The following is a 12,309-nucleotide window of genomic DNA, read 5'->3' as shown; positions in this document are numbered from 1 at the left end:
AATACCCGCCATGAAATACCCAACTTCCCCACAGAAGTCATAGGGAAATAGAGGGAGAATGAGTTCGATGTTTAGACATGATAGTTTTCATCCCAATTGCCTAGCCATGTCTGCTTCCATCTTATGACTCATTTTATCCTCACATCAGTGCATTGAGGCAGGTGAGGTTTAGCATCTTCATTGCACAGGTGTGGAATGTAGAGACTGACATATCAAGAGGGTTGTCCTTGACTAACAAGTTTGGAAAACACGCCTGATTTCTTTGTATCATCACTGAGAGCATTGCTCTCTGCTATAGCTCATGCACAGATGTTGTGGGTCCAGGAGCATCCTCTCTACCATGGCCAAGTTCATCTGCTGACTCTGTACTCTCTCCCCACCTACTGTTGGGCCCTGCACCTGCACTTGTAAGATTGCGGCTCCCTCGGGGGCAATCGCATTCTCAAGCCTTGGCTTATTGGGGGCCAGGGTCTTTATTAGTTCCCTGGCTTTTTGGTCAAAGGAAGACATTCCAGGGAGTAAGAGCTGCCTTTAAAGAGCTCTCAGCTGCCTTTGCTGTGGGGGTGGGTGATCAGAGCGGGAGTGAGTTCTGTCCCAGCTCTGCCATTTACCTGCCGAGTTGCTCTGCTCAGGCCACCCGGCCTCCCTGTGAATGGGAATAGGGAGGCGGCTTTGGGAATCTGATGGTGCTGTGGATGGCCTCCCCTGAAGACACGTGCACCGAAAATCACGGGTGTCATTTCAGGAGGGTTACAACCTTCTGTCCCTTGGAGCCCATTTGGGTGCCCCATTAGTCCACAGACCCTGGGTGAGAACTCCCGGGCCTGGTGAGCTCTGACACCGAAGGGAGGAGCCCCAGGTGCGGACTTATAGTGCCACTTCTACAGTTTATTTCCTCATTAAGACGTATGGATTAAAAAAAAAGAAAAATGTTATAAACATATTACCAGCAAAACCACTATTAATATTTTAGTAATATCCCGCAGTCTTTCTTTCTCTCCCATTCTCAACACAGATGTACATAAACCCACTAATTATATCAGGAATGTTTTCTTACATCATGTACATATTATTTGAAAGCATACTGTCTGCATGGCAATTGACTGCATGGTAGCAGCAATTGAATGCATTATTTAGCCATTCCTTAATTGTTAAACATTTAGGTTTTCCCCTATTGTTATTATCTGTGCAAACATACATGATTATTTTCTTGGGCTAAAAGTGAAATTGCCAGCCTTGATACTTACGGCAAGCCCCTTGCCACCTCTTCTCCTGAAAGTCATACCTGTTTCCACTCCCAGTAGCCAAGAGGGGGCAAGGGGTAGAGGCGATTTAAATTTGCTTCTTGAATCAGCAACCCTAGAATACCAACATCGAGTAGGATCTCTGCTTGCTACGAGTTAACAGCCGTCGCAGGCCACAGCAATCATGCCTATTTTCAGGGCTGGCCTAGGCACCTTTGGAACTGGACGTAATTTGCCTTGGGTGCCTCTCTCACCCCCTGGCCTTCACAGAACCCCTTGATCTGACTGCAGCACTGACTCAGCCACCACACCCTCCCCTCACAGGTTCAGCAGCAGCTGCTCCATCTCCACTCCCTGCAATCCATCTTCTCTTGATTGCTTGCTATCAGCAGCTCTAGACTTTCCACTCACAGCCTCAGGAATTGGTTACAAGAAGCTAAGTGAATGGGTTCTGGGGAGCAGGCTGAATCCTGAGCAACATTGTTCTGAGGCCAGCCCAGGCGGTGGCCGATCCAGGGTATGGAAGGCTGTCATTGGGCAGAGGGTGGTGGTTCAGAGGGACGCAGGTGGGCCACCTCAGGGCCCAGGTGTGTGGGCAGCCATCTGCTCCATCTCTTTTCGGGTTGGTCCTTCAGAACGTTGCTCAGAGATTGGGGCCTCGCTGAAAGAATGAATCTACTTCTCATGAGAACTGGCTATATAGAGTGGGTTGCTCAGAATGATGGGTAGAGTTTCAACAATTTGCCTGACCAATTGCGCTTTTCTGTGGGCCTCAAATCTACATATTGGTGATGGGGAGGGGAAGACCACAGGTGTTGCCGTGCCCCACCCCGAGCCCACATGGGTTGCACACATGGCCTGCCCGGAGACTAACCACTCTTTCTCTTGGCCCCACAGTCCGATGGCTCCATCCTGGCAATTGCCCTGCTGATCCTCTTCCTGCTCCTGGCCCTGGCTCTCCTCTGGTGGTTCTGGCCCCTCTGCTGCACCGTGGTAAGTGCCCAAAGCTCCTCCTTGTTAGTCAGGCCTTGGGCCACTCAAAGCAAAGGGTGACACAAAGTTAACGGGACCAAGAGTAGGATAGGGTGACAAAAAACTGTGTAAAGCCTGAGGAAAAATTGTTTATAGTCTTTCATTGTTTATACACTTCACACAAAACTGACATGCACTAACAGTGCTCAGTGAAGCCAGGAGTCACGAGGAGTCGGTGCGGGCTAAGGAAGTGGGGTTGCCAATGACACAGCCTTTAGGTAGGTCAGCTGAGGGGGCTGCTCTGGTGCCAGTGCTTAGGAAGGATGCACCGAAGACTGTAAATGATGGTTCTTATTGAACAGGTAATGAATATATATGCATGTGTATGCATCATGCACATGTGTGTGTACATACCACACACACTTAAGTTGTTCCAGCTGATACTCCCCAGAGGCCACCTGGTCTTAGCAACTAGTCAGCCCATCTGAAAGAATGCCTTAGGGCTCTTTATTTTTAACAATGAAGAGTGGCACCTACCTTTATTTCATTACCTTCAGCTAACATTTACAGGAAGCACATTGGCTACAAGATCCATAAGAACATGCCTCCTCCTCATCCCCGCCATCTGGAGCCACCTCATAGCTCTGAGCAGTGTCTCCATGAATAGCTTAGGGCCTGGAAAAAACCACCATCACCTGCCATGCCCCAATGATGTGTGCCTGTTTATCAGTTTCTATTCCCTAGACTAAAAACGGCCCAAAGAAAGTAATAGCCAAATGAAGAAGAAAACAGTAGCTCCCACATGTCTCATTCTAGCAAGTGCCCAGCCCTTATGCAATGTCCGAGCATGAGCAGTAAAGCCCACAACAAGCTGGACGTGAGCACTGCCCTGTCTTTGCCCATGCGTCTTCCATTGCTTGTGTCTTAGTTCTGCTGGGGGAGGGTCCTGTGGAGGGAAGCAGCGAGGGGGCAATTGGTAGTGAGCCTCTCTGGCCAAGAGTTTGCCTTGTGTTATCTCTGAAACCCCGGCACTCAGCACACAGTGCAAGGGGACTCACATCTGTATGTAGAACTGAGCTGAATGGAGACCATAAACTCAGAGTGCAAGATGGGAAAAGGAGGGGGAAGGGGCTTTGAGTAACATTTTAAAGAAGGAGTAAATGAAAGAGATGAGCAACTCAACCAGAAGGTGCATCCATGGGGCAGGAACTTCTGGGAAGAAAGAGGCTTTTCCATCAATAGAAGACTTTGGGCATTGAGGGAATGAGCTGACCTGCGGCAGACAAGAACGTGTGTGTGTGCAGGGAGGGACCCAGGGCAGTTGCAAGTCTTGGGTCCATTAGCGCAATCCAAGCTGGACTGATTTCACCAAGATTTTAAACTGATTCTTGGGGCATAGTAGCCCCAAGAGTTAAATGTTGTTTTAAATGCTTGAGGCTTCACAGCCATTTTAGCTGGAGGGAGAAATGGGCATGTTTTCAAGTCTGGAATTTTGGGGAGAAAAAACCCTGCAGTAAGCTCTCAAAGAAGTGGGTGGCCAAGGCTGGTGATGCTGGCAATGGGCTTCAGTGGTAGCAGGCATCACTCTTGTTCACCGAGTCCCTTTGAGTCTTAAAAACAGTTACCTCGGGGTAAGGACAACTATAAACAGTAAAACAGCCAAGCAGGGCTTCACTGTTCAACTAGCTGTGTGATCCTGGGCAAGTTACTTAACCTTTCTGTGCCCAGTGTCCTCATTTGTACAGGGAAGACAATAAGAGCACCGACCTCATAGATGGTGAAGAGTGTGTGTGTGTGTGTGTGTGTGTGTGTGTGTGTGTATACATAAAATCAGTGTATAAATATATACAACTTAGAAACAGCACCTTATACATAGTAAATGCTGTGTATTATTCATATTGAAAAATATTTGCTACAATAGGAATATATTACTATGCTATGCAACATTTAATTTATATTGGTGGGAAATCTCCTTTTTTCCAGTTTTATTGAGATATAATTGACATATAACATTGTGTAAGTTAAGATGTACAATATATATTGCAAAACGATCACTACAATAAGTTTAGTGAACATCTATGACCTCACAGTTACAAATTTTTTCCTTATGATGAAAATATTTAAGATCTACTTAGGCAGCTGTCAAATAAACAGTACAGTGTTATTAGCTAAAGTCACCATGTTGTACATTACACCCCCAGAACTTATTTATGACTGGAAGTTTCCATAGTTTGATCATCTTTACCATTTCCCCACCTTCCCTCTCCCTGCCCCTGGCAACCACAAATCTGATCTGTTTCTATGACTTCATTCTTTTTTTTTTAAGATTCCACATATAAGATCATACAGTATTTGTATGTGTTTCTGTCTCTGACTTACTTCACTTAACATAATGCCCTCAGGGTCTATCCATTATGTCACCCATGGCAGGATTGCTTTCACTTTTATGGCTAAGTAGTATCACATTGTTTACCCATATAATGTATAATGGTATTGCATTATATATGACTATATATAAAGTCATATATAAATCATATTCTCTTTAGCCATTCATCTGTCCAACACTTAGGTGGTTTTCATGTCTTGGCTGACGCTGTGGTGAACATGTAGGTGTGGATATCTCTTTAGGATAGTGATTTTACTTTCTTTGGATAAATACCCAGAAGAGGAATTGCTGGGCCATGGGATAGTTCTATTTTTAATTTTACGAGGAACCTCTATTCTGTTTTCCGCAGTGGCTGCGTGATCGGCATTCCCATCAACAGCACACAAGGGTTCCCTTTCTTCCACATCCTCGCCAGCATTTGTTATCTCTTGTCTTTGTGATGAGGTGATAGTTCATGATGGTTTTTATTTGCAGGGAAATGTCTCTTAATTAATGTCATCCAAGGCCAAACTATTTTGCAATATTCAAAATATTTCTCAATGAATGTATCTGGTTAAGTCCATGATGCTTTGGAAAGCAGCCAGAATGTCTTCATGTGGTCTGATTTTATAAGTCCTGAAGGAGTTCTTTACAGGAAAAGACCCTGGAGGTTAATTTTCTTGTTTACGATGTCTATAAAAACTGTCCTCACCCTCATTCTAAAAGGTGGCCAGATTTCTGATGCTCACTGTACCCACAACCCTAACTTATTACTCACTCCCTTGATGAGTTACGATACCCCAAAGGGGACAGGATAAAGTCCTGTGTTTTCTGGAGGGAGTACGCATCTTCCTCTGTCACTCTCCACACCCTGCTCCCGGTGTGAGAGATGCCCCATGACCTGGTACCAAAGCTGCCTGTCAGCGATGGGAACTAGCCAGACAGCAGAGAGGGCCTGCAAAATGTGGGGTCCATGATGTTTGTCTCTGCTGTGCCCCTTCCTTTCCTATCTGCAAAGTTCTCTCCAGGAGTGGTATTTCAAAATGTTTCACAACCCCAGTTGCAAGGCTCCCAACCCCAGTCCCAACTGAGCCAAACATTAACCACTTAATTGCTGGGCGGAGGGATGTTCTTATTCCATAAAGCCCTGGACGGTGAGTGGGTACCCAGGTCCCTATTTACTAATCATAAAGACCATTTTTAAATGTAATGGCCAGCAGGACCAGACCAGGCATAGTGGTTACTGCCAGGCCTGCCCTGGGCATCAGCATCTTCTGGCTTCTTCCTGTCCCTGTCTGGAATAAGAAATCTGATGGTGAGAGTGGCTGCTGCTACCCATTGCCATTCCTAAGGGACCCAGTCCCATCTGGGCTCTTCCAACTAGATGGAACCTGGGTTAAGCTACTGTCCGAATACAGAGCACAATCTGTCATATGACTGATGGGGAGAGAGAGAGAGAGAGAATGGCCAGATCCTGGTTCAAAACCTTTCAGTGATTCCCACCTTAGCCCCTGGTGTCCTTAAGTAAACCTTTGGCTTCTGAGATTTCTGCATTTTTTCATGGGCACAAAAGCACCCACACTGAAAGGGAGAGAGGCATTGGACTGTGCCCTCTGGGCGTATTTGCATTTTCAAAAAGGGAATTCTAGGGGATCAATATTTTACCTAAGTAAGTAAATAAAGCCCTGCCTCAGCTCTACAAGGGGCCTTGCCAGAGCCTTCTAAGTCACCTCACGGCCACTTCATCTTTCTACTCGTAAGTTTGGTCCCATATTACGAAATGTCTAAGTTTAAAGTGAGGAAAACTAGAAAACCTGAATGAGAAGAGGATCATGAATAGAGAGGTGAAATGTATTAGAAATGTAAATGTGTGAATGGCTTGAATGTATAGAGAGAAAAAAGTCCACAGTGAATCAGTGATGTCATAGCACTAAGCTGTTGCAGAAAGTTCAGGCAGCCCTGCTGGTGCACCAGGTGCACCGTTGTCCCAGACGGGAGCCAGTGCCCTGACGTGAGCGGGCAGCCTAATGAGGCTGCTCACCTTTATGTGCACAACACAGGCCATCACATCAGCCTACATTTCAGCAGGTAGGAAGACACTGGTAGATTCTGATCAGCAATGGGGACGGGCTCCACCAAATCAAAATCTGGGGGACAGAATAAATGCCTGCACGGTCTTTAAATCTACTGGATACTCTTGCGAACACCCTCAGTTCCTAACTCCCACCTCACTCGCCCTGTCTACCCCTACACCAAGGTCCAGCAATTTGCGTATAGTCTTCTCTCCTGCTCCCAAGATGCTGATCACTGCAGAAGGGAATGGCCTGAGCACGCTGATGGAGCCACCGCACACTTACGAGACCTTCTTCATGCTTAGCAAATCATCCTCACGGAGCCTCAGATTCTGTCCCCACAGGATCTCCCCCAGACCTTGCCCCTCTCCTGGAGATTCTTGTCCCACCTCTGGCCATTTTACTCTCAGTAGACAAACTACTCTTCTACCTCAGAGAAAAAGCAGAAGCTGTCCTGTGACAAACCCTTCAGCTTCAAGTAACGCACACCCTTGTGTCCTCTTCCAACATCCCTTCTCCTCAGCAGCGGTTCCCCCTTCCCCCTCTCTTTCCACGATGTTTTCCTTTACGTCCCCTCTCACTTCACCTATTCCTACAGTATCTTTCCTTTCCACCATCTTCCTCTCCTCTGCCTACAAAAGTATGCCAGCCTCCAACCTTTCAAAAAGGCTTATACTTTATTTCTCCTTCCAGCCACTCTCTTCTCTCTCCCTTCCTTTCACCTGCAAACTCCTTTGCAGGCACTCCACACTTGCTCCCATTCACTTCAGCCCACTGCCCCTGGAGCCCCAATGCCAGGATTTCTCCAGTCCATCTCTTGAAAGCCTGAATGCCCTGGCAGTGGTCTCTGCTCATTTCTCATTCTGTGATAGCCCTTTCCACTGTAGGCACACCCAACCCCTCTCCCCTTTTACTCCGCCTCTACTGGCTTCTGTGGACTTTCACCCCATGTCTCTGTCCAGGATTTCCTGTATCCATCATGGGCTCTTCTTCCTCTGCTATCTCTCGCTCTCCACAATTGTCTGCAGCCTTCTCTGCATGTTGTCTCCAGGATATATCACCAACTCCCAAGGCATCAACCACAACGAATACACTGATGGCTACTTGCCATGTCCACCATGGCTGGTCTTGGCTCCAGAGGAAAAGACCCATAGTATAGGGATCCAGTGGATATCTTAAATGCAGGCATTTCACCCTCAACATGTTCCCAACTCAATGGTTCATATTATTCCCCCAACTTCTCATCGTCAATGGATGTGTCACTATTCCCTCAGCTGCCCAAACCAGACACCGCAGAGTGACTGCAGATGCTTCCTTCTGTCCCTGCTTGTCATGTCTCACTTCAAAGTTGTCTACAGTGACTTCTCTCTCACTCTGTCTTATCTGTGACATCCATTTACAACCTCTACCCTAGCACAAGCACAGTACCTGGCACTCAACAGTTACTTAAGAAACAGTTGTGGGATGAAGGAATTAATGTCATTGTCTTACACTAGGAGTCTGCATTTCCCACTGAACTATTGTAATACCATTCTAACTGCTCAACTAGTCTTTCTCACCTTCACTAAACAGATTTTTTTAAAGTAATCTCCGATCATAGTCCTGCTCACTTCACTGCCCCAAATTCTCTTGACTGTTCAATGTCTCTAAAATAGACCTTAAATTCCTTGACATCACATATCGACCTATCCCAACCGGCCACAGCCACTTCTGCGGCCTCACCTCTCACCCCCTCCTCTCTTCCCAGTACTCCTTGCCTGCTTCCTTCATCACACCGATTATGCTGTTGTTACAATTGTTTATTGTCAGTCGTTCCCTGTAGACCAAAACTGTTCGCAGCCAGGGCTGTAGTTCTCCAAAGCATAACACAGGTGCCTCTTAATAAACTCAAAGTTGGTTGAGCAGTTAAATGGGCGGAGGATCATCTCCAGGCACAGTCTCATCTTTGGGGCCCTTGAGTATCCCATGTACTTATCCACCACCATCACTTCGCCCAGGTTGTATCCTCTTGCTGAAATCTTCTTCTCCTTTGTCTACTCTGTCAACGGTTTGTCTGTCTTCAAAGTCCAGTTCACTGATCACTCACTCCATCTCAGCAGTTTCCAACACACTTTTCCCCACCAGGAGAGAATGCCCCACAACCCCATTTGGTTTCATTAGTACTTTTTTTGCACAGTTATAAGATAATTTTCTTACTATCACAAGTATTTATTCATAAGTATGTTTCTTTCACTGTACTATGAACTCCTCCAGGGAAGGAGAAACAAGTCTCAGAAACTAATCCTAAGTCAAAGTACAGTGCCTAGTATGTGATTTGTATGTTTCCAAACTAAAAAACTAAATTATCATGGGGGAAGGGAATGGATACAGTAGGAACCCGCAAACCAATGGAACTGAATTACATTAGTTTCATGGGTGTTTATATTACCATTATATTTTATAACTTACATATATGTTACATGTAATGTTTATGTAACAAAATACATTTATATCAGTTTCATAAATAAAATTCTAGAACTGTGCCCATTTTGTAGGAGGTCAGTGGTTTAACAGGAACCTTGAGTATAAAGATCTTGCTATGTTTTGCAAGATGAAACGTTTCCAGGGATCGGTTGCATAACAGTGTGAGTTCAGTACATACAACTACTGGAATACGTTCTTAAAAATGATTGAGATGATACATTTTATGTTATGTGTTTTTTACCACAATTAAAAGAGAAAAGGGCATAAAGTGGAGAAAAAGATTAGACAACTTTAATAGCATAATCAGTAAAATGTATTTTTAAAAAATAAAATAAAAGGAAAAGAAAAGATCCTGCAACAAAGTTGCAAGTCTCTGCAATCTGACTAATTGAACCACACTAAGAAAATCATTGTGTTTCTGTTCAAATAATGACAACTGTTTGTATTCAGTTTGTTAGGACAGGATAATGTGTGTGAATTCACAGTTTCTCCCTATTCTCTTTTGTTTTGTTTGTAATGGCCTTGTGGGTCTCTTATGAACAGTTAGTTTTTAAAGAATTTATAAAAGATCATGCTTAACTCACTACTGAATTTTAAGGATAGTTCAACAAATAAGTCCCTTGATCGTGGTTAATGACAAATTGCAAAGGACAAAAATTAATCGAGAAGTTGATATGCCATAAATTGAAATAAAAATAAAGCCCTCAGATAATGCTTTCCACACATAACATTTGAGTTGCAGGGCCAGACAACACAGCCTAATGTAATCACCAAAGGGAGTTACTGACATTTCGTGTAATAGAAACCTGACAAGTACAAGCAGCCCTGTGGCCTAGCCCCATCCTGCTTTCTGGAACCCTTCCCGGCCTCCACCCATTCCCGCATGGACACTCCCCACTCTGCAGCTTACGAGATTATTTTTCCAACCTAACACCCAGAGCTCTGCCATGGCCTGCCCTGCCCACTGGAGTCTGCAGTGCACGCCCCACACACCCAGCCTGCTGTCACTCTCACCTTGCCCTGTGGCTTCCCTCCCTCCTGCCCACTGGCCTCACAGCATGCCTTCTGACCCACCCACCACATCCTCATGGCTGCTGGGTGAACCCGAAAGGGGCGACTAACATCAAAGACAAATGGGTTCCCGCTGAGTTCCTCCTCTATCAGTTAAAGGTGGATCCTCTTAACCCTAATTTTCTCATGTGAAAACTTAGACTATTGGGATCATAATGTCTCTAAGGTTGCTCCTTTATATTTTTACCTTCTGTGAGTCTACTCTCCCCCTTCAAGATTTCCCTGGCCTGTGGTTCTCAAACCCAGTGACATATCAAGACACAGGAGGATTATATGATGCAAGTAATCGGGGGGCAGCATTTACAGACTGCATCCAAAGAACAGAAGTAGCTACAAGATGTGAACAGGTAGACTCCCGAGCAAGTGGTATTTAGACAATGTTTGGAAGACACTGTTAAACTCAGTCTCCACTGCAGAACGTCTCAAAGCCTTCAGGGGGGTAATTTGCATTGTGAATCTCTCAACTTGTTTGGACCCTGGAACCCTTCCCTGGTGGCCTATCCCTGGCCCCACACATTGACATGCTAACATCTGAAAGATACTAGTATTCCACCAAAAACGGTTTAAAAACCATAACCCTAGAAAATGTTGAAGCAGCTGATTCCTCAGTTCTGAGGCGCAGCCTCTTTCTTGCCCTCCTTGAAGGCTGTGTCATTGCCAACAGCTTGACCATGCTGTGACTGTGACCAACACACCCCAGACCCTGGGTGCCCTGCTCGATCCCACGGGCACTGCCGGTGCCGGCACCACTCTGCCTGTGACCCAGGAAGACCAGACACCCCTCCTCCAAGCCTCAGGGAATCTGAATCCATTGATTTTTTTCACTGTCTCAGAGTTTTACAGTGACTCTGACCTATCATCTAGTGGAGAACATGCGTATCTATCCTTTCAAGTTACTGTGTTTGGACTTGAATTTCAGACCTGCACTTACCAGTTTTGTGCTATTAGTTCTCCATTTCCTCCTCTATTAAGTGGAATGGTATTACTTGCTTCATAGAGTTATATTGGGGGTTTGGTTAACTGTGGCCCTTGGGCCAAATCTGACCTACTACTTGTTTTTGTAAATAAAGTTTTATTGAAACACAGTCACAAAAAATAGATTACCATGTAAATCACTTAGGCTTTATCAATTAATGTGGACATTTCTGCCATTGCCCTCACATTAGTTACTGGTGAATTTGGGCTTTTAAATAGTCCCAGGCTTAAGGAAGATGAGATGGGAGGCCAAAAATTAGTTAAAGTTTGAGCTCCAAATGCCAAAAACAAAAACAAACAAATAAACAAAGCCAGTGAGCTTATTTCTTTGAAAATTTCTTGTGCTACATTCTAGATCAACACCCTCGGCATTAACCTTTGATAAACTTCCACATTGTCAGATCACTGGATTCAGGCAGTACTTGGCCAACATTAACCCACTCTAATAAGCCATGAAGTTTCTATTATATTTATACAATTTGTATAGTAGTAAGATTCGTTTATCTGTCATCAGCTAGCATCTCATGCTGGATGCGTTTTCCACATCCAGTTGCCCCTTTTCTCTTGGTTTCTTGATTTTAATTAGAAGTATATTTATTATAAGGACTAGGAATCAGAATGGAAGTCTAGAATATAAAAGCATGAGAACAAGCAGCCCCTTCTATCTGAGACATAAAAGCTCTCGTTAGATGGTTTTTGAGATCTCAACCAGCCTTCCGTCTGTACACAGTTCTGTTCTGATGGCCCTTCCTCCCACAGAACCTATGAGACCAGGATGGCAGCAGAGCAGTTAGTGTTAAGAGACCAGCTGAGAAGTCCCAGGACGTGCAGTGTTTTAAATCAAAAGCTCCAAATATCTTGAGCTAACCCCTCTGACCACGCAAGAGGTCATCATTTGTGAAAAATCAATTACTCTTAACCTGTGATACAGTGGGTTGCATAACAAAACAAAAACAAAAACTCCTGGAAAAAATATAATAAAAGTTGTTTTAAATGCATAGTCAGGGTCACAAGAATATAGGGGACATTTCCAAGGCCAAAATAGAGACAGATCTGGAAATCAGATGGTTAGCCGACCTTAAAGCAATGGTGATCCTAGGGAGAGATTTTTCTGATCTTAATAACCTAGGCATTTAGTCTAATAGTC

At 44.8% G+C, this 12,309-nt stretch overlaps 1 protein-coding gene across 1 annotated transcript in view; it reads left to right on the top strand.

Annotated features, from left to right (window-relative positions):
- Positions 1-12,309, top strand: part of ANTXR1 (ANTXR cell adhesion molecule 1) — a 235,364-nt gene that overhangs the window by 146,433 nt on the left and 76,622 nt on the right. Inside the window, exon 13 of the mRNA XM_037048197.1 lies at positions 2,142-2,237. Coding sequence (XP_036904092.1) covers positions 2,142-2,237 — 96 coding nt within the window. The remainder of the gene's footprint in view (positions 1-2,141; positions 2,238-12,309) is intronic.

The sequence above is a fragment of the Sturnira hondurensis genome, unplaced genomic scaffold (assembly GCF_014824575.4).
Source record: "Sturnira hondurensis isolate 20B ecotype Veracruz unplaced genomic scaffold, ASM1482457v3 Scaffold0006413, whole genome shotgun sequence".
In the NCBI taxonomy this organism is placed as follows: domain Eukaryota; kingdom Metazoa; phylum Chordata; class Mammalia; order Chiroptera; family Phyllostomidae; genus Sturnira; species Sturnira hondurensis.
This window is presented reverse-complemented; position numbering and strand designations above follow the sequence as displayed.